We start from the raw sequence: 23,801 nt of genomic DNA, 5'->3' as shown, positions 1-23,801 counted from the left end.
TGTGTGTAATTGTATACCTGAGTGTAATGTAATGTCCAAAACTGTAAATGATGGCTAAACTCCACCCATGAACAGATACAGTTGTGTTTCATATTTGTATTAAATGCTGCATTTCTTGGTGCATTAACAGAATTTGATCATTTATATCAGAGGCTGTTAATAACTTGTGCTGAATTTTATGAGCTCCTCTAAGCAGCACGTCTTTTCTTCATAAACAACACAGTTTGTTTGATAACCTGCTGGGTTTTATTTGTGTTTTGTGTAATGTCAGGGAAAATTATTCAATACAAAAGTGTGAAATGTAAATCAAGTTTACATGAGAAAAGCCTGTTAGAGAGTAAAGTTTCTAAAATCAATTCAGTGACATGGTGCTGTTCATATCTCTTCTTCTCAGACTAAAGTGTTATAAATATCTGTCACCTTTTGTCCATCAGTTTATGTGCAGACAGTGAAGACTTGAGATGACGACGTGAATGATATGAAACATAACACATTCATCATGTTCAGTAACAGATGACAGAGTTAAATGGAGATGGTTGTGTTCTTGATCTGCTTTAGTCATTAAATGATTAGAACATTTAGTTAAAACATAATTTATACGTCTTCTCAGGCAGCTGTTATAATAATTATCCACAAAGCAAACACTGTCTTCAGATAAAATGTGTTTTCCATCATTCTCAGCTGTGTGGGCTAAACATTAGATTTACACTATTAGTCTGGCTAGACTCAATATTTTTCTTTTTGTCAACAAATTCCATGATCAGATGCAAACCAACAAGTATTGTGTACTGTATGTACTGATATACTCTAATATAAATTAACAAAGAAGCCTGTACAGCCTGACAGATCCGATTCCTCTGAGCCAGAGAGCTCCATTGTTTCCAGAAACTATTAAAACACATCAGTGAACCACAGTATGTCACTGGATGACATGTTCATTCATCATCATGATCACACACACTGTAGTTTATTCCTCACACACATTTTCTGCCACAGACAATCCCTACAACTCTAGATGTGGATTAATCTGCTGTTAGTTTAATAAAAACTACAGTTGGCAGCTGTTTTAGGAAATTACTGAAACTATATATTTGAAGTGTTTTTAAGGATGAACATCTTCAGCAGAAACCAGTGAGCTCAGAGCTGAGAGACACAGAGGATGGAAGTCTTGAGAGATGAACTAACACACTGTTGGTTTTAGTCTTTCCAGTGGTGGAACATTTACTCACATACTGAGCTGAAGTACAAATTTGAGGAATTCGTCCTTTCTTGATTAATTTCAACACTGCTATTCAATATTTCTACTGATTTATCTGACACATGAAAGGTTACTTTACAGATAAGAACATAACATATCATATGATTAGTAATAATAATAAAAAACAATACATATTCAATCTGTCATTATTTTAGCATAGATATATGTTTCTACATGAAGTACTTTTATATTAAATACCATAAGTACATTTGGATGATAAAACTACTGTACATTTACTTAAATAACATTTACAATGCAATACTTTTATTTGAAATCCAGTAGTTTTTATGGTGTGGTATTACTACATTTAATGAATATATTTTCCACCACTGGTCTTTGAATGTGATCTGTTGACAGTAAGAAAATACTGAGTATTTCCAGCCTTGTCCTTCAACATTTGTCTATAAAAGTGACATTTTGTGACAATGGCTTAAATAAAACCACAAATAAAACAAACATGTGCAGCTCAGTATAAAATATTCACAATGTGAACCCTTATGTTATAAAATACACATTTTGCTTCTACAGAGTAAAAAGCTTTCTTTGTTTTTCATATTTAATGTTACACTATTGCATGTTGACATGACAAAATCTGACCTGCTGAGGGCAGGTTTAAAGTCCCATCTGTCTGTCCAACACTTTGGTCCACAATCATTTAACTCAGTCAGATCATCAATATAAGACAGGTATCTAAATATCTACCAATCATATCAATAAATGTCCTGATCTTGTTCCTGCTCCTCAGAGGATTTAACCTTTAGATGTTAATGACTCCATCATTTTTCCTGTAGTGCCACCCTCAGGACAAAATTTACAGTTTTAACTCCACTACTTTTCAGACTCAAAGAATCAATAAATCTGGGTGTTGTTTATGTTGTGGCTTTCATGAAGTCTGTGGCCTGTAGGGGGCATTAAAACCACTACAGACTGGAAAAAAATGTAATTCTTCAGTACAGAAAGTCATATGCTTCCAAAAAGTGGTTTAAAAGTTTCAAGCAGCAGCAGGAAGCAGGTCTGCCAGGCATCAGCTGATCCTGGTTTACAGGGATGTGTCCTGACAGTGCTGCTCTTAGGTCAGGTTATGTGACCACAGAGGATCAGTTGATTGGATTAAAGCAGTCAGACAGTTAATCAACTCCTGCTGTTGTCCACATGAAGAGACATAAAGACTCAATACAACAATAACATAAAAAGTCAAACAGATTGCTGGGAAGAACATGGAGACAGAACTCTATTCAGGACTCAAGGTTCATTTAAAATATTCTGTCATCACTCCCGGGTCAGTGACATCATATTTCATGTTGCTGCCTCCTGTGGGTGTTGTTCGGCTTCATTGTTTTGCAGACGTCAAGACAAACCTGTCACATGTCTTCATACAACAGCATGCCATTGAAGATGGTGAGGGGCTCCACGGAGTGAGCCAGTTTTCCCATCACCAGATCGATGCAGATTGTGTCCCGTGTCTGCAGAGGCAGGATGATGTTAAAGACTGCCAGAGAGCCAGGAGTGGTTTTAGCCTCGGCCACAGGGTTATTCTCCAAGCCTTCAGGCTGGTAGCCTCCAGAGTCCACCCGGGCCATGCCATAATTAGACTTTGACAGAACTGCCTCAATCTTCTCATTCTTATGGCCAGTCAGGATGGCACTAAAGAAGTAATGTCCATCAACAGGGGCTGTGAAAACACCTGAAGGTGATAGAGTTAAAGCATCAGATCAATACTGGGAACATTTTAGTGATTGAAAGATAAAACTAAATATTTATGTGAGCTGTAAAACAGGTGAGACATATTGTTTGATTTACTTCACATTCTAAGAGCAGCTGCAGGTGAAACATCCTTATTTCAACACTTTGACTTCATGGCTTCAACAGAGAGTAGACTGTTCTCATTTTCATTCTGTGAATCTCCTCAGGATTTATTAGGCTTTGTGTTGATGTGGATTATGATTAAATAGTAAGTGGTTGCATTGATGCACACTTTTATCCAAATCTCTTTACAGTTTGCCTCCCACACACACACACACACACACACACACACACACACACACACACACTGATGACAGTAACCTATCATACAAGCTGTTGTCTGACCATCAGGAGCAGGTTGAGCTGATGCTGCACCATCTATATGTGACTGGGTGAATGAGACATTAACTGTAAAGCACTTTGAGTGGTCACTATATAAATGCAGTCCATTTACCATTTATCTGCTCTACCTACAGTGAACGCCCTCAGGTTTACCTGTTCTGGGGTCGTAGAAATCTCCTTCGTTGACAAAGATCTTGTCAAAGACAATGGTTCCAGCTCTATCCATGGGGAAAGTGAGGGCAGCAGAGAATGACAGTCTGGGTACGTGAGCATCAGCACCAGGCACACCTGAAAAGACATGCACACACACAGACACAGAATAATAATAATGTGTATAAACACAGCACTGCAGAATGAAGCAGCACTAATTACAGTGTAGATGATGTTAACAGCTTGAAACTTTGTTCTTGTGAGGTACGAACCTGGTTCACCTCTGGGACCTGGAAGAACCAGAGCAGATATTAGAAAAGACAGAGAAATAAGACACCATGTGTGCTGATATGAACAGTAATAGTAAATGTAGAAATTTAGTTGATAAATTCAAGCCCTTTACAAATTAGCTTTATAAAGTGAGGATCCAGGTGTTCATCAGTTTTTCCCCCATGTCTTTCACTCTCCTTCCTAAAGACTCCTCTATCATATCAGAAAAATAATGAGCATGTACCAGGAAGACCTCGTGCTCCACTCTCTCCTTGTCGTCCTTGAGGTCCAGGGGGGCCCCGGGGACCTGGTAGCCCTGTGAAACCTATTTCTCCTGGGGGTCCTGGGGGTCCAGGGAGGCCTGTGTATTGATACATGATAACACACATCACATCATTATTCAACCCTGATCTTACCATTTTACCAATTTTCCCAAAAATCATGCTGACATATTGTTTGTGGAAAATTTGGGGTCTCCAGTGAATTTGAATAAAGTTGTGAGGGTGCGAACATGACTTTGCACAACTAATCAGACTGTGTGGAGGTAAGCTTCATAAATCAACACATGAAGCGATGTAACCCATTATTCCTTCCATCTGTTTGAGTGATCTGTCCCTGATATGAGCCCAGAAAACTGGATTTTGATGTGAGACTTTTCAACAAATCCATCAAAACAGCTTTCTTCCATCTGAGTAACATAACCCCCTCCACTCCTCACCGACACAACACAACAACACACTGAAGACAAACAGCAACCCACTGAATAACAACTACAACAACAACACACTGAAGACACTGAGGACAATAACATTGATGAGTTCTGGAGACTGGTATTAAATTAGTTCTGGTTCCTGAGTAGTCAGGACCATTAACTGCAGTCTATGATGTCTGTAAGTGTATCTTCATTCTCTCATTTGATAAATAGGTTTCAGTTTTAAATCCTGAACATTGTGGTGTTACTCTGTGTGTTTACAGGAAGCTAACAGTTCATACTGTCACAGTGTTCCCTCTGTTGTCTACTTCATGTTCAATAGTATAAAAGTCTCTGGGGGGAACATGTTACCTGAGGAAATCTGCCTGTATGATAATGCTGATCTGAGACATGCCAAGAAAACTGAAAAAAAGATTGACTTTTTTTTTTTAGCCCTAACCCTAACCCTTAATATATGAAGAAATTACATTTTAAACATTTGGACAGTTGGTTGCAGTCATTTGTTTAAGGATTTACACAATCAGCATGTTCAAACTCTAACCCATGATGGTTTACAGAGACTGAGTCAAATCACAAGAAATTAAAATTCTGTTGTGGGTAAACAGTTTTAGAGCTTCTGCTTTGTTAGCTCTAATTTACATTAAACATTAACACTACCCCTGAAGCATTACACATAAACAAACTCTTAAAGCCCTTGGCAGGAAATCTAATTATGTCAAATTTTAACAAAATAAAACATCATTAAATACAAAGAATCTTGGCTCCTACCATACTGACACAATATGTAAACACAGGATCAATTATATATAAATTAACAGCCACTGAATGCAGTAAGAGTGGACTGCATCATCCAAAAAAGAAAAACTTTCTAGTCAATCTGCATTTTCAATTATACTTGCTCGTGTGGATCAAACCCAGCGACATCACAATAAACAACAATTGGTTCTTCAGCTCTGTCAACATGGGGTGAAAGCACTAAATTTATACTATAACATGCATATTCTATGTTGTGCTGTGTTATTACATCACATCTACCTTCTTATAACTTTAATAGTATGAAAATATTTTATTATATTGTATTATATTATACTTTTATATTGAATGTTTTATGTTTTTTTACTGCTTCATTTTCTTCTTAACATCTGTCCAGGGACAGCAGATGTAAAATAGCCATTTGGCTGATTCTGATACATTTACTTTTATATTTATTAATGTTCCTGCTAAATCAGCAGAAAACTGAAGGACAGTAAAGTAAAGATCTGAAACCTGATTCTAACCTCAGTTAAACTGAGCTTAAATAGTAGAATGAAATAGAAAACAGTAGAGTTCAGCGCACCAGTCAGGTTGTTGTCAGAGAAACTCTGAAGGTCTTTGAGGACCTGGTTCACACTTGAATTTAGGTTTTTCATCCTGCTGTGGACATCATCCTGGTTCTTCTGAATAAATTCCAGGATTCCTCCATGATGGACGATGGAGTCATTCAGACCAGAGACACATGTCCACAAACTGGATACATGTCGATTCAGTCCTGAACAGAGAAAAGATCAGAGAACAGGAGACATGAAAACAGGGGACTCACAGTGTTGAGACAGTTAGCTGACCAGGGTCCAATCTGTACCTGAGGAGTCTCAGAGGGCTTCAAACTATTGTTGGGTGGCTCATGGCAGGATGAACTTGTTGGATAAATTAACCAGTTTAGGTTCAGATCTTGGATCAGTTCAGCAGCTACTTTCTGACTGCACTTCAGATTTGACCAACCTTGTTCAATTTTTAAGCGACACTGTTGAAGTGCCCATGAGCATGTCATATGAGAAGTTTCACCTGTTGTACCTGATGTTCATCGGAGTTTGGTGTAAATAGTTAACAGGTTTGCTTCCTGGTATTTAAGGGAGAATAAACACAGGAAGCTCCATCAGAACCAACCCTACCTTCCTTGATCTTGTGGATGGAGTCAGAGACACCGTCCAGTTTCCCACAGACCCCCTCCAGCTTCGACAGCCTCTTCTCCAGTCCGTCTCCAGACCTCTTACAGTCTCCCATCTCCACCAGCAGTGTGCTCTCAAACCGCCGGATGTCATGGCCCATCCCATCCAGACGGTCACGACTCTCCTCAATGTGCTCCGTCACCTCCTGCTGGATTTTGTCCAGCTCAGAGATGATCTTATCCTTGGTGTTTCCTGGTGGGAGGATTAGGAGAGGATGAGGGAGTGAATGTTATGTGGGGAGGGTGCATTAATGACTAGTGGTCATTGTTCCTGTGTTGAGCTCACCAAGGTCGGTAATGACGCTGCCGTGTTTCTGCACTGTGTGTTCAAGCCCCTTCAACGTGTCATTGATGGAGCTGAAGGTGAGGATGACCTCAGACAGTTCACCTTGGAGTGTCTTTAGCTGGTTGCTGTTGATGGAGCCTCCGATCACACTGTGGCCATCTAAAGGCTTCTCAGCATCCAACCCAGTTCCACGTCCACTTGTGCCACCACCACCAGCACCTATTGGGTGTTTAGTTTGAGTAAAATCATCTGCTCATAAAACAGTAATGTCAGTAGGTCTGTTTGTTTGAATGCTGCAGTCATAGTTAAAAAGTGTTGATGTTGCACGTGTTGATTTTTTTTTAATCATTAATTTATCAATTAGTTCCAGTAAGAGCCTTTCTAAATTACTTTATCATCAAATGCTTTTGAAAAATAAGGGGATGGCTTTGTGAAGGATCATTTCATGGGTTGATCTGACCTGCGGGTGTGTCCAGGCTGGTCTCACATTGGCCAGTGCACCTTCTAACGTCATCTCGCAGCATACGGACTTCGTCCTGCAGGTGTGAACAGATCTGGAAGCAGCCGTCTCTCTCTGAGTCCAGTCTGATCTGGAGTCTGTTGATGTGGCTTTGCATGCGCCCCAGTGCATCATGGGAGTGATTCTTCAGCCTCTGCAGCTCGTCTTCCACCTTCTTGCACAGCTCACTGTCCTGGCCCAGCAGCTCTACCTCCGTCACGATTCGGTTAAAGTGTTCGCCATGGTCGCCCGTCAGAGCCTTGATCTTACGGACGTCATGGCTTAGGTCCAGAACCTGGAAGTTGGTTTATATGTTAATTAGGGTTGTCATATGATACATTTTTTTCTTAATCGCAATTAATAGCTGAATTTCAATAGTTAATCGCTACAAATCGCATGTTTTATCACGTGGTTAAAATTCTATTATTTTGTATTTCAGAACTGTTTTCTCTCACTTGACTTAACTGTCAGTCTGTCTGAACTAAAAGCTAAGATTAGCATGTCTGATGTGTAATTATGAAGATGTCCGATCATTTATTTATCTGTAGATGAGCTCTGGGTAAGTTATATTTTTATTTTCCAACTCATTCAATCTTTACCAACAACAATTCAGGCATTGGATTTAAACACTTTAGGTCTCCCAACACACCCCTTTATGCAGACTGGAACCGTCCCCCTTTTGCTCCCATAGATGTGTCAACAAGTATCTTGCTCTGCCATGTAAAATCATTGTAGGAAGTTTCTGTGGCAGCTTGACAACAAGTAAGGGTGCGTTAAAGAGTCAAAATAGTAGCAGCCAAAGATTCTAGAACGTAGCACTCTAGAATCTTTGGTAACAGCACCAGTAACAGTGTAAAATGATTAATCTTTGGCGGCTTGCAATTAACACCATTAAGAAAAAAAAATGGCATTATGCTCGGTCCTTAATCTTATTGCGATTAATGCAGTGATGCTGACAACCCTAATGTTAATATTTCAACACTTTTTCTCTTTCATCTGTGAGACCTGCACTCAGTCCCATGAAAGTAACATCAGTAAATCATGGTTTAATCTCTTGTAATATTAAAATATTAACAAAGGATGTAGATGAAACATGGAGCACAACATACACATTAAACATGATGGTGATTTTTATGTATTCAAATGTGAACATTTTTAGAGTCCAGTCCACTTATCTGTAATAATGCAGATGTTCATACAGATGTTTTTTATTGGGTTTTTTTTGGTAATCTTTGCTGTAGTTTCATATTGTTAAGAATCTGCTTTATTTGTTTATTATTCCACAGTGATGATGTTGATAAAACACATCTCACCTTGTCATGCAGAGAGTCTCCAGACACCGACAGGTCTTTAAGGCGAGTGTTAAAATGTTGAATCCGATCCTCATTTGCCACCACTCTCCACTCCAGTGACTTCTCTGTTGTATTTTCTCTGTCTCCTCCTGTCCCAGACAATCCTCCCCCTGTACCTCCCCTTCTCCCTCCCCCTGTAATTACTCCTCCTCCTCCTCCTCCCCACCTTTCTCCATCTCCTTGGTCACCTTCTCCTTCCTCAGGCTGTCCACAGTTGCATTTCTCCAGCCTCCAATTCATGAGGGAGGTATTGTTTTCCAGCATCGACAGCCTCTTGTCATGGTTGCTCACCCTGTCCTTCACCAGCCCCACATCCAGCTCCACGTCAGCGATCCTGAAGGCCTGATCATCGAACCGGTCCAGGAACACAGTCCTCAGGTCCCCCAGTTCTTTATGGAAGTAGTCTTTCAGGTCATTCTGCACAGATGAACAACTCTGCTCGGTTCGCTGCACAGTGTTGTTGACACGCCGCTCGAGGCCCCTCAGCCAATTGTCCAACATGTTCTCTGTCACCAAAGCATCCCTTCCGCCCCCACCGGTCCCACTACCACCACCAGCACCTCCTCCTCTGGGCCCACTGTTCTCATTGTTGCCACTGCTTCCTCCTCCTCCTCTGAGCTCCTTGTCCAGGCGGTTCTGCAGAGCATCAAAGTTCTCTGAGGCTGAGCTGATCTTGCGTTCAGCATCAGTGATGCGACCTTGGAGATCATCAACGATGTTGCAGCATCCCTGCAAACGCACCACATCCTGCTGCAGCCCTTCCAGGCCCTGCCGATATCGGACATCCACGGCATTCAGCTGCTTCTCCAGAGCTCGAATCCTCTCTTGGTCCTCCTGCTGCTGTTGGCGCAGATCTTCCACACCAGCCTGGAAAACAGCAGTGAAGTGAATCTCACTAAACTACATGTTTTACTTCAACTCCATGTCTCGGACCTCTGACTGTGCTGAACATACAGAAATTAAAGTATTTTCAGAAATACATACAACTGTAGTGATTTCATGACCAGTAGGAACAGACTGCAGCCTCCATGTTGTTTGTATTGCCCCATTAAAGTCAGCTGATGTGATACCTGACAAGAGGAGCAGGACAACGACACTCTCCTCTCCAACTCCCTCAGAATCTCCTCCTTCAGCAAGTTCAGCCTCCCTCCACTCAGTCCTCCTCCAGAGAGACTTCCATCCAGCTCATTACCTTTCCCATTCACCAGGTGGTTGTTGATGCTGGAAAGGGTTTTATCATGTGCCTATGAGGGGAGACACACAACAACCACATCATCAACCACACAAAGCACTTTGAGCGTTAATAGAGATGAGTCCCCGTCAGTCACAGGTGAAGTCTGAAATGGTGACCCACCTGTGTGCGGTTGTCTAGTTGGTCCAGTTTGGTCTGAATGCTGTGAATTGTCTCTTTAATCTCTGGCTGAGCTGCATCAGCAGGGTTTCTTCCTCCTGATGAGCCTCCTCCTCCTCCTCCTTGACTGGAGCCCAGATTGTTGACCTCGTGCTGGAAGCGTTCGTTCATGGTGTTCATGGTGGACTGCAGGTCCTGTAGGTTCTTGGTTAGGCTCTGGATCTTTTCCTCCAGCTGCCTCATTTTCTCTTTCTCAACTTGTCCTGGAAGAAAAGGAAGCAGCAGCCACATGGCCTCACAGCACAGGAGTACAATGATGACAGCAGTTCATGGAGGTGGCCAGCAGGGGGCAGCAGAGGTCAGATTACTGCATGTTTGATGCTGAAGTCTGATCAGTGAGGTGTCAAAGATCAACCACAGGAAAATACAGTGGTCAGTGTGAGACTGTTGTCTACATGTGGCTTTATTGTGATTAGTCCATCTGGATCAGATCTGACATGAATTTGTGTGTTGGACTTGAGAAGAAAAAGCCCCTCCAGAAGAACAAGCACTAGTTTATTAAGATGTTGGACTTTCAGTGTGCCCTATATGGGTCCAGTCCGTACCCCTAGTCCACTACCTGAGTACAGGAGGGACAGACATTTGTTCTTCAGTTCATATGAAAACAAGTAAACAATAAATCTACTCACTGCTGTGTTCTCCGCTTTGTCCACCTCCCTGACCATAACCTCCTCTGCCTTGTCCATAGCTCGTCACCCCTCCCTGTCCTGGTCTGGGTTGAGGTCCGGTTGTGGAGATCTGGGTTCCTGCTTCACCAGCTGGACCGTCAGTGCAGTCCTCTCCACTATAACCATGGCAACACTTCCACTCCATCTCCGTCAACATTTTGTAGGCAACTTTGTAACGTGGCCTCATGTAGGTGCGATAGCTGCAGAGATCAGTGACATGTTTGATTTGACCCAAATAAACTGATTTGTCTGACAGATGACAGTCCAATCTGAGTCAGCAGTCAACCGGCTCCACCCCATCATCCTATGACATCATAGTTCATCACAATCTCATGTTGTGTCATGTGACAGCACTGTGTAGAAGCACCACCTATGACATAACTGTGAGCTCAGTTATACCTTTTTTCCACCAAAATGAACGGGTATATATCTGAGATAAACCCTCTTAACTTCGTATCAAAGTTAATATTAGTTCCGCCTGCAGAGACAGGACGTGACATCATATTATAAAAACTATACTTTATACCAGACTCTGTGTGTGTGTGTGTGTGTGTGTGTGTGTGCGTGTGCGTGTGCGTGTGTATGCGTGTGTACACTCTCCAGCCACTTTATTAGGTACATCTTGCTAGTACTGGGTTGGACCCCATTTGCCTTCGGAACTGCCTTAATTCTTTGTGGTATAGATTCAACAAGGTGCTGGAAACATTCTTCAGAGATTTTGGTCCATATTGACATGATAGTATCACACAGTTGCTGCAGATTTGTCAGCTGCACATCCATGATGTGAATCTCCCATTCCACCACATCCCAAAGGTGCTCTATTGGATTGATTCTGTTGTCCACTTTTGTTGAGCCTGTGTGAACTGTAGCCTCAGTCTCCTGTTCTTAGCTGACAGGAGTAGCACCCGGTGTGGTCTTCTGCTGCTGTAGAACATCTGCTTCAAGGTTGGACATGTTGTGTGCTCAGGGTTTCTCTTCTGCATACATTGGTTGCAACAAGTGGTTATTTGAGTTACTGTTGCTTTCCTATCAGCTCTAAGCAGTCTGGCAATTCTCCTCTGACCTCTGGCATCAATCAGGCATTTTCTCTCTCAGAGAACTGCAGCTCACTGGATATTTTCTCTTTTTTGGACCATTCTCTGTAAACCCTAGAGATGGTTGCGCGGGAAAATCCCAATAGATCAGCAGTTTCTGAAATAGCAGCCCGTCTGGCATCGACAACTTTCCCCATTCTGATGCTCGGTTTGAACTTCAGCAGGTTGTCTTGACCATGTCTACATACCTAAATGCATTGAGTTGCTGCCATGTGAATGGCTGACTGGATATTTGCGTTGACGTGCAATTGAACAGGTGTACCTAATAAAGTGGCTGGTGAGTGTACACACACACACACACACACACACACACACACACACACACAGTGACTGTTGTACTACATGTACTAATACTAATATATTACAGAGTTTCTGTACAGTTTCCTGCTGCTTTTCCTTTTTATACTTTCCCCAGTCCACCACAAATATGTTGGAGAACAGCTCTCATCCAATCAGCTCATCTAAAAACTGAAAGTAAAACTTGATTGAATCCATCTGTGAGTGCTGCAGGGCAGGTCAACAACCAAAAAAACTGAGGAACAGCACTGTGTGTGTCTATTACAGTCAGAATCAGCTCCATGTGTGGAGGAAACCCAGAGTTTAAAGCTCCTGGCCTGAGGGTGGTGCTACAGGGAAAGTTAGTAGAAGAGGAAAATGTTTCCTGTTGACATGACGATAGTGAACTCAAGATAGACCACGGCCTCTGTCAGCTGGATGTTTGTGTAGGTTCATGTAGATTATTTACATCTGGATTTTTTTTACATGATGAAACTTCACAGCATATGTCAGGCACCAACTTCAACGTCAGGGCACTCTCTAATGCCAGGATCAAATCCTGACAACAGCTGTTGTTGATATCTTGTTGATTTTAAATTGTGTCTTTAAATCCCTAAAATCCAATATCTTTTAAACGTCTCATGACAAATAAAATACAACATTTTAGTCACGAGTAAAACCAACATCTCAATGTCACATGTTAGAAAACACACAAAGTCTGAAATCATTTGAGCAAATGGTTGACAGATTCCAGAGAAATTTGCATCCTGCAGAAGTCCTGTGTGTGTGTGTACTTGTACTTGCTACATAGTAAGGACCAAAAAAAGTATTTTACTAACAGAGTGAGGTCTTCACTTTTTTACTTTTTTAGACACCTTCAAATCACATGTTGAGGGTTAAGACTTGGTTTTAGAGTTATGGTTAGAATTAGGTTTAGGTTAAGGTCAGGGTCAGGGTTAGGGTTAGGTGCTCAGTTGTGATGGTTAAGGTTAGGGTAAGCGGCTAGGGAATGCATTATGTCAATGAGTGTCCTCACAAAGATGGAAGTACAAGTGTGTGTGTGTGTGTGTGTGTGTGTGTGTGTGTGTGTGTGTATACTTACACCACCACCCTGCTGCACTGTCCACTGCCCCAGCTGCAAGGATGATAATCAGGCTTCACGTAGGTTTCAACTCCATCCTCAACTACACAACTCACCGTCTTTGTCACCACAAATGCACACCAGTTCCTGTTTAACACACACACACACACACACACACACACACAAAAACCATGAAGACATGAAAAGCATGAACACAAACACCATGAGACCAGAATCAGACAGATGAAGCATCTAAATTGCTGAGGTCTCATTCTAATGGTTTCTGATGAGACCTTTCACATACATTACAACACACCTAACCTTTACTGATCAGATGTTTTTTGTTGAGCAGCTGCAGCTCCTCAGGCCTAATGACGAACATCTTTTTGAGTCAAGTGAGGTCAAAAGTGAGCATGTGCAGATGTTTGTGGGGCAGGTTAAAGAAGCAACTGATGCTACAGGACAGAATATTTTAAACCTGTACATGGAGCCAGAGATGGGAAGCTGTCCTTTTTCCACACAGCTAACTTCATTTTGAAACTACAGTGTTTAGGGTTAGGGCCCTCTCCCACCCAGTCCCACTCCCACACAAACCTGCAGCCCGCTGAAGTTAAACATATTTATACTTTCTTTTGTTTCCAAGTTCAAACATCCAGCAGATCATGTGACTGGCTCACACACACACACGCACGACACAGTCATTGTTCATGTGTGAGTGGTATTGTGGGTAAAGATCTCTTTCAGCTCGTGGTGCTTATATCACCGATGTGAGACAAACTGTGACGCTTTGTATTTAAATTAAATTATGGGATGAATTTTTTCTGGAATCCAGAACAACAAGCAGGAATTTAACAAACAGACAATGAGTGCACACCATTGATGCAAAACTGACTAATAATAGGAGTGTCTGCTTCTCAATTAAATTTGTCACTAATTTGATGTTGATGGAAAAATGTGATGTGATATGGATTTTGAAAAATCAAATTATATAAAATGAAACCTGAAGATTTCTCTTTTAGTTTCAGACGACCTTCAAATAATGAAGTCAAATAATGAAAATAATCTCTATTTAAGGTCTTTCTGAGTGTGTATCAGAACAATATTAATAATAATAATAATAAAAATTTCTCTAACAGTGGCCTGAGATTTAAAATAAATATATGATATTGAAATACTGAAATATATTTGTGGGTAAATGTGTGTTGTCATGATATTAGATTTTTACTGCACAATCATTGTGGCCAAAAATTCACAACTTTATTATCACAATATCTATTGGAAATTAAAAATAAATATGAATAACAATGCTGTCAGTCAAATTCATCTTTATTTATTGCTTTGGGTTTTTTTGTCAAATGAATCAGACTCAGATACAAGTGCCGGGAGGTGGAGAGAAAGAGTCTGTAACATAACTGTACAAAAACAACAATTATAATGAATGGACAGTGAAAAGGAAACAAGATAAACTGATAAACAAAGGCCAAACTTCTATCACCTTATTATCGTATGTGTTATTAACTTCATCATCAATATTTCAGTAGTATAGTATCACCAGTGTATGGCAGCACCCTAATGGTATTATTTATCAACATTCAACATAAAGATCCTGCTATTTCTCCAAATGAATCATCAGCAGATGTTAGTTCATACAGAGCAGCTACAGCAACGTTTTCATTTGTTTGTTGTTTTATTCTTTTTACTGTTGAAGTCTGCATTATCAACTTTTCACTTTTTGGCTGCAAAACTAAAATAAAACATTAAAGATGTACAGACTTTACATGAGGGAGACACAGTGAGTCTCAGTACTGAGCTGCACATCTGTTCAAAATGAAATCAACCCCCAGCTGTGACCTTTGACTTCCATCTGGCTGAAACCATGATAGAGTTAAGATAAAGTGGAGGCTGATGAGACAAAACTAAAGTTGAGATACTGTGACAAACATTACTGTCTGATAATTAACATTATGTTTTCAAACAGATCTTAAGCTTCACACTGCAAATATATCCAGAGAAAACACACAAACACACAGAGTGATGTCAGTCTCTCTACAGGAAATGAGTCATTAAGGCGTTTGTTTCAACTGCTGATGACATCACAGCTGCTTCACTGCCAAAAGGAGGAGGCTGTGTGTGTGTGTGTGTGTGTGTGTGTGTGTGTGTGTGTGTGTGTGTGTGTGTTGGATTTGTTCAGATGAAATAGCTGGTGATGTCACAATGTGAAGCCTGTGAGTTGAGCAGTAAGGGTAATCTCATCTGATAAATGACGTTTAAATAAACAGAGACAATGGAGACAAACTGCAGGGACATACCAGAAAGTTTCTTCTGCACTGAAATCAGTTAAAGTTCATCTCGTTTGAACTGACACAAATTTAACAAATGATCCAGCAGACAAACTCACATGAATGACATGAGGCAAAGATTCAGTGTAGTAGTGTATGTGTGTTTGGCTCAGTGATGACAACAGAAACCACCTTCTCATCACAAGAGACTGCTAAAAGTCAGAGAACTAAAATCAGACTACATATGGACTCAGATTAAACCAACAGGCTCAAAGTGAATTTCAACCACTGGTTAAAACTTTTACAAGAACTCAGTTTCTGCTGGTACTGAAATTCAGAGTTTGATGTCTTATTTTCTAAAATTAAAAACATGAATCTCTCTCTCTCTCTCTCTCTCTCTCTCTCTCTCTTCCTCTTTTACTATTTCTCTCTCTCTTTCTCTCTCTCTGTCTCTCTCTGTCTCTGTCTCTCTTTCACTCTCGCTGTCGCTCTCCCTCTCTTTCTCTCCTTACACATTTATATCATACTTACTTTATGTCATTAACTTTGTATTTTTTATGCCATAGTTTTTTGCTTCTCCTCTCTCTCTCTGTCTCTCTCAGACCAGCTCCATGGGGTTCAGGTCTAGAGACTGTGCTGGTTCTGGTCTTCTAATGTTGTGGTTCATTATGTTGCTGTAGAATGAAGCACTGTTTCCCTCCACTCTGACAGCAGCGTACAGTCCTATTTGTGCAGTACAGTGTTGTCATAGTAATGATCAGAGGGTGTGGTGACACACAGGACACTCCTGTGTTGGGTATCTCATATAAACAACAGCCACCTCTGTGCCTCTGAACAATCTTTCCCTCCTGAGAGGCCAAGTGCACTGAGCTCCACGACATCTTCTACAAATGATGATGTCATTTTCCAAGATAACTAATTGGTCAGTAGGTGGAGCTTCTGTAAGCATTGATCTGTTATCTGAACATAAGCTGCTGTTAAATAAGATCAGATGTCAGGTTGCACATCTGGAGAAAAATTGAAAATAAACTGCTGGACTTCTGAACTGAAAAAATGCATTTATCAGTTTGGGTTAAAATATTAAATAAACTCATGTTCACAGCTCAACAAAAAAATCAGGAATTGACAGTCTTCTGAAAAACTCCTCTGACAGATCATTTCTGCAGACAGATTTCAAATAATATATCAGCCTATGAACAGCAGTTACTGCCTATTTCAGTCAGACCTCAGTGGACTGGAGCTGCTGTGGAACATTAAAGTTATCCACATTAAAATGTCTAAAAACAACCAGACCTCTGTTCTATATGTTGTTGAGCTGTGTTCTTACATCAGCACAAATGATTTAATCGATTAAAAAAGCATTTCAACTTTTGATATGTTGTCTTTGTTCTCTTCCTCCTGAAATGCACAAGGTTTTATGTTTATTTATCTTCAGTCTCTCTTTATTACTCACTAGTTTCATTGTCAGTCTCTCGACTCTATCAGACTTTATCTCTATCATCAAACTGCTGTTTTACACCAAATGTGTCACGGTTTGAGACCGTGCCTCCAATTCATTCTTTCCCCTCCTTTATTTCCCCCCTCCCCTCGCAAATAAACTCTGTTCACTTCATGCTGCTTGGCTCTGTCTGTTTTCTGCATTTCAGTCCAGTAAAACTACATTATCTGTCACAAAATGGGTTTGAAACCAACCTGTTCAGTGGTCACTGACCTGAACACAACCTTCTAATGTACCATCTACACCAGATTTGAATATTTAGAAACTGAGAAGGTCCTGATGAATGAACAATAGTATATAAAGAATATGTCTGGTCAATACAAACGCTGTTCTTGCAGAAGCTATTTTCTATATCTACCAAAAGACCAAATATGTAACAACAGAGTTGCTCATTAAAAGGAGGACTTATCCTGCTATAATTCAAAGGAACTCCAGGAGCATTATGTTGGTTTATTATGGATTTAAGTCAGAGGCGAGCTGTACTCAAAACAAATAGAAAAAATATTGCTCCAAATCCAAAATAAACAGGATCATTTTCTTTCCTTTTAATTCTTCATTTAAGTACTGATTAAAGAAATAGTCCTGCTGTGTATTAACCATTGTAATATTTCTAAGACCAGCTTCCTTTTGCCACTCAGCTGGTGAGTGAGAGCCAAAAGCCAGACCCTTTTTCAGAACACAAGCTAACACCAGCTGCAGTGAGATTGATTTAACTCTTTTGGGGCCAAAATTATTTTTCATGTTCCAAAACAACTTGATTTTTTTAATGCTTGCCCCCTGCAAGCCCATGTTTTTCTGTCAAAACTTCTGTTCAACCTTAAATTCATTGTTTAACTGTTACGTCCTAATTTCCTTCCTGTCACACTTAAAAATCTTGTCTCAACCAACCTCATTTCTACAACTGTCCATTACAATAAGGTTTACATGTCCTGGAAAACCCACCTTCTCTGTACTCTGAATGTGCCCATCTTAAACACACATTAAAAACATATTTACAAAATTTACCAAACCATTTATCTATTTATTCATTTATCTAAATTGAACATAATCTGAAACCAAGTAATCAGCAGCAGAGCCCCCACCTGCCTTGAAGGTCCAATCAACACAGAGTGATCAGGTACTCTATGCCTGTTGCTCCACTCTTATTGAACTTGTTAGGACTGTGGATGTTCAGCTCAGTACAAGTACTGAAACAGTCATGAGGACTAATTAATCTACAACAGCTTCCCTCTGCAGATACTCATGTGAAGTTATCATTCACAGACATGTCCACTCAGAACACATCATTTCACCCTGTATGGTTCAAACATCCTGAGTCTATGTGTATTAATATCACTATCACTAATACAATCAAAGGCCATATTCAACTGTTCAGATCTCCAAAAACATGAACAGCATCAACTGCTAACTACACATAATCTGAACCAGCAGATCAGCCCATACTGATCCTTCAGGGGGAAGAACATCTGGCACCAGCGGCTTAAACTGTACATCAATTATTCCATCTATAAGTTATCAACTAGGTAACACTCAAGTAAGTCCATCAATATCAATTGTTACATGACTTTTGTTGGTTTAAAACTCAGTTCATAGTTCAAACCCATTGTTCAGGACAGACGGGCCTCAACTGTCGGCCTCAATCTCTGTTATTATCCACACCTGTTGGGCATCTTGTGATTCTCCCATTAACAGTAAAATAAAACTGTTGCTTTAATGGTTTTTCATCCAGTAAAATGAATAAATTAATTAATTATAAAATATTTTTTAAAAGGTGGATTTGGAATTTTGGTTGCTCACAGCGGCATGCCATCAGGACGAGTAAGGCCAGCAGTGCTTCAGCAGTTAAAGCCAAAAGTAGACATGTGATATCTCTCCTCACATCTGATCTCAGAACAGTTTTCTGTCCCATAAAGGATCTGATGCCTGTTTGCATTTATACTGCCCTCTTGTGGGGGCAGTAGGGTATTGTCTCTGAAAATTGTTTGACTTCCAGCTGTTGCATCTATAGTTTCTATCATTTCATGGGCAAGACACATTGATAAGGGCTGGAGCTTGTAACATAGAGAGGAGAGCAGTGATTTGTGGATGTTTGAACATCATGGGTAAACCTGGATCTTTGACAGGTGACAAGCTAAAGCTGTCCTTGACTCCTTGTCCTTGATCAGCATTATTACACATGTGTAGGCAGATGTTTGTCGAAACTAAATTTTAGCATTATAAAATTATTTCTACAATCTTTTCTTCCTGAGTGTGAAGATGCAACAGAGAAGAAGAGAGAGACTGATGAACTGAAATGAACTGAAATTGAGAGAGAGAGAGAGAGAGAGAGACAGAAGAGAGTGAGAGGAGAGAGAGAGAAGCTTACAACTGGAGCAGAGGTAGTTTGTTAGTTGGTTATTTAGTTAGTTAGTTGGTTGATCAAAGAATAACTTTCAGAAACTTCTACTACATACTGTACAGACCCGAATGTCACCTTCTTCACTCCAAACCATCATCCTCTTCCTCTCAGCTGCCACATCTCTCTCCACTGTCGGCCCTCAGTGAGCATGTCCTTCACCAGACCCACAACCTTTCCCCTCCTCATGATGTATACCAGAGATAATAACAGATACATATGGGTCAGATCTTTATTTTGTCACCAGATCAATCTGAGCTTCCAGTTGTTCAGTTTGGCCCAGTGACCTCAGACAGGCTCTGTTTTCCATCAGTCTCCAGGGAGACACAGACTGTCCACCATGGAGTTTGTCTCTTAAACACCTCTGTCAGTTTTGAACTCCTGACCATCCAGAATCACCATCTTTTCCTTCACCTTCACCTTACTGTCAGTGGACTTATACACTACTTAATTTTACTGAAATAAACTGAAACAGCTGTTGACAGCTCATTACCATGGAAACTGCAGAGCTGTGTGTCATCACAACTCTGACATCATCAGAGTTGCTGCTGTCTGAAACAGCAAACCTGCAGAACCGACTAGGAGTCAAAACAACAACCTTTAAACACTTTCACACTGTTCACTCTTTCACTCTTTCGCGCAGGCACACACACACACACACACACACAGAACCTCTTCTGTACCCTGACGTCACCATCACCTCCTCCGTCTCCACCCTCACCATCGTCGTCATCATTATCATCTTTCCGTGCACGTGTCATTTTACCTGTGTCTGCTGGTCGCGCGGGCACCGTGCGCGTGCCCGCCGGTGTAGAGGCTGTAGGAGGGTCGCAGCGGGAACGCGCTCTTGGCGTGTCCGCATGTCCAGAGCGCGAGCAGCAGCAGCAGGAGCACGGCCATCCCGCCGATCAATACACGGTCAATAAGATATAATATCAATATAGGGTATCAATAGGCTACTCGATCAGAGTGATCAACTCCTCAGATGGCGACAAAAACTTTCATCTCCATGGAAACAAACTAGGTTTCCACAAAGTCCGTACGTCCTACTGACCCATGATCCGGATTCTGATCCAAACTCCCAGAAATCAGACCAGAAGCAGAGTTCAGTCTCCTCTCATCCGCTCATGCCGCTCCGGGTCAGGGTCCTGCTGGTCCTGCGGTTTTAATCCGGTTTTAATCCGATTTTAATCCGGTTTGGTACCGTCACAGTTTGTTCATCAGAACTTTTCATATGAAACAAAGGGAAGAAAACGTTGCGACAGACTGAACCGAGACCAGCTGCTCCTCCTCTTCATCACCGCCCCCCCCCCCCCCCCCCCCAACAGTCTCCGCCCCTCCCGGAGGAGAAACCAGACACGTGCAGCTCTGCACCCACACCTGCAGTCCAGCGACAGATCCCCTTTGTCCTGACACCAGGTCTGAAGATGCCCTGTGAAAATAAAAAAGTGAGAAAAGTTTCCAACAAAACAAAGAGATGAAGTTTTCTTCTTCTTTGTTTTCTTCTTCTTCTTTTTCTTCTTATTCTTCACACAAGTAAAGAATCAGTCTGCTGTTCAACAATCTTTGAAATATTTGTAAATAAACCAACAGTGTTTGTCCATTGCTCAATAATATAATAATATAATTTATAACATAATTTTCAGTAAAGTTGATTCCAACAGTTTAATGTGATTCTGTCTGAATCAGTTTTAGCCAATAACAGACCTATATCCAACCTTCCCTTTGTTTCCAAAATCTTTGAAAAAGAAGTTGCAAATCAGTTATGTGATTATTTGCACAGGAATGGTTTGTTTGAAGATTTAGAGTTCATCATAGCACAGAAACAGCTCTGGTTAAGGTTACCAATGATCTCATCAAGGCCTCAGACAATGGACTTGTCTCTATACTTGTGCTGTTAGATCTTAGTGCTGCATTTGACACCATCGATCATAAGATTCTATTACAGAGACTAGAACATGTTGTTGGCATGAAAGGAACCGCACTAAGCTGGTTTAAGTCAGACTTAGATAGTTCCACAAGGTTCTTTGCTGGGACCAATACTTTTCACTCTATATATGCTTCCTTTAGGCAACATTATCAGGAAGCACCAGATAAATGTCCACTGTTATGCAGATGACACCCAGCTGTACTTATCCATGAAGCCAGGTGAGACTAACCAGGTAGCCAAGCTTCAGGTGTGTCTTAAGGACATAAAACCTGGATGAGCAGCATTTTTTTACTTCAAAATACAGACAAAACTGAAGTTATTGTACTTGGCCCCAAACACCTCAGAAATACACAATGTGATAATATACTGATTCTGGATGACATTACCTTGGCCTCCAGTGCTACAGTCAGAAACCTTGGTGTCATGTCCTTTACTTCACATATAAAGCAAGTCTCTAGGACAGCCTTCTTCCACCTGACCATAATTATGAAAATCAAAAACATCCTGTCTTAAAGGATGCTGCAAAACTAGTTCATGTATTCATTACCTCAAGACTGGATTACTATAATTCCTTATTATCAGGATGTCCCAGTAACTCAGTGAAAAGCCTCCAGCTGATTCAAAATGCTGCAGCACGAGTACTGACAGGAACTAGGAAACAAGATCACATCTCTCCTGTGTTAGCTTCTCTGCATTGGCTCCCTGTAAAATCCAGGATAGAATTTAAAATCCTCCTCCTCACCTACAGACATTAATGGTCAGGCACCATTGTACCTTGGAGAGCTTATAGTTCCCTTTTTTCCAAGTAGGACACTTCGCTCTCTAAATGCAGGTCTACTTGTGGTTCCCAGAGTTTGTAAGAGTAGAATGGGGGGCAGAGCCTTCAGCTATCAGGCTCCTCTCCTGTGGAACCAGCTCCCAGTGTGGGTTCAGGAGGCAGACCCCCTCTCTACCTTTAAGATCAGGCTTAAAACTGTCCTCTTTGATAAAGCTTATAGTTAGGGCTGACTCGGGTATGTCCTGAGCGATCCCTTAATGATGCTGCTATAGAGCTAGACTGCTGGGGGATTCCCATGATGCACTAGGCTCTCTCTCTCTCTTTTCTCCTCTCTCTTCCCCCCTCCCCCTCTTTCTCCTCTCAACTGGTCGAGGCACACACTCCCACCCTAAGCCTGGTTCTGTTGGAGGTTTCTGCCTGTTAAAGGGAGTTTTTCCTCCCCCCTGTCAACAAGTGCTGCTCTTTGTGGGAACTGTTGGGTTTTTCTCTATAACAAAGTAAGGTCTCAAACTGACCCTGTAAAGAGCCTTGAGATAATGTAGATTATGATTTGGCGCTATACAAATAAAATTGAATTGAACTGAATCACAAACATCAGCAGTTTAACATGGGAGTATTTCGTTTTTAAATTTTGTATTGAAATAAACTGTAACAGACTGTAACTGAACAATAATATTGTGAAGCTGTGCTTTTATATAAAGAGATAAACCTGAATGTGACTTTAAACCTTTCAGTGTCTGTTTGATGACACAAAGGTGAAAACATCCTGCAGACTTCCTGAGGTTAAAGGATGTTTCATATCTGCTGCTCCTAAAATAGCCCAGTCAAGATAACCTCTGGCACACACACACACACACACACACACACACACACACACACAGTAGATAACAGTAGTAGCTGCAGTCTCTGATTATAACAACACAATTGTCTCTGTTCTGTGAGTCTGTTTGATTTGCGTAACTGAACATGTATTAAATCACTGACTCATTACAGTTGATGTAACTTCCCTTTTTACCTGTAAAACTAACTTTCATCTTACATTGTGATGGTCCTTTCCACCCCCCACCTCCACCCCAGCCTTGTGTGGTCACACTGGGTTAAAAATGTCTAAAAATAACATGGAACTTAAACTGTGATTATGTAGAAAGTATAATATCTGTCAAAATACCAATTTAACCCAAAAAATTTAGGGTTAGCCTTAACCCTAACCCAAGTCTTGTGAACCATTGAAAGTTTCAACCATGTTTCTATGTCAAAGTATGACAAAGCAGTGGGGCTCCAAAGAGGGGTGGGTTCAGTCATTATCACAAAGTCTTTTTATTCATTTTCAAACTGCATGTTTTCATATAATTTGTCTGGGTTTTCTCAAAGTTACAGGACTAGTTATTTGCTGCAGAAGAATAAGAAGATGAAGTAGAAGTATGACAGATATGTGCCTGTTGTACTACAGTACAGCAGACATATATAATAATCCATGAAGAGAGCGGTCATAGTTGATGCCTGACCAAACTCTGATACAACCTGTAATGTTTCTCTTCCTAATAAGACCAACAGAGTGAGGCAGCAAACAGGACTCTGCAGTGGAAATACTCTTTATCAGATCTCATAAATCATGTGGTGCCCCCCCCCCCCCCCCCCCGGGGGAGACACAGACCACCCAGACTCCATCACTCACACTAACCACTGTTTTCAGTTTTATGAGGCTGTTTTTAAATTGAGCTTTTGTATTAAAGACAGAGTCACATTCCAGAGTTAAAGCCTTAGGTGAGAGACACAGAAACAGAAATCAGCATCA

The 23,801-nt window shown here is 40.9% G+C and overlaps 1 protein-coding gene across 1 annotated transcript; it reads right to left on the bottom strand.

Annotated features, from left to right (window-relative positions):
- Nucleotides 1-223: 223 nt before the first annotated feature.
- On the bottom strand, nt 224-20,609 carry LOC139628351 (EMILIN-1-A-like). The gene is made up of 14 exons (XM_071489981.1): nt 20,065-20,609; nt 13,148-13,273; nt 10,637-10,875; nt 9,951-10,210; nt 9,667-9,840; nt 8,558-9,463; nt 7,206-7,539; nt 6,746-6,964; nt 6,404-6,652; nt 5,812-6,003; nt 4,008-4,124; nt 3,766-3,783; nt 3,497-3,631; nt 224-2,942 (listed from the first exon to the last, which is right to left on the bottom strand). The coding sequence occupies exons 1-14, from the start codon at nt 20,196-20,198 to the stop codon at nt 2,620-2,622; spliced, it is 3,426 nt and encodes a 1,141-aa protein (XP_071346082.1). The 5' UTR covers nt 20,199-20,609; the 3' UTR covers nt 224-2,619.
- Nucleotides 20,610-23,801: the final 3,192 nt, after the last annotated feature.

The sequence above is a fragment of the Trachinotus anak genome, unplaced genomic scaffold (assembly GCF_046630095.1).
Source record: "Trachinotus anak isolate AG129_WGS33_773 ecotype Australia unplaced genomic scaffold, CSIRO_AGI_Tana_v1 ptg000011l, whole genome shotgun sequence".
NCBI classification, from domain to species: domain Eukaryota; kingdom Metazoa; phylum Chordata; class Actinopteri; order Carangiformes; family Carangidae; genus Trachinotus; species Trachinotus anak.
Note: the sequence above shows the minus strand (reverse complement) of the source record. Positions and strands in the feature narration are given on the sequence as shown.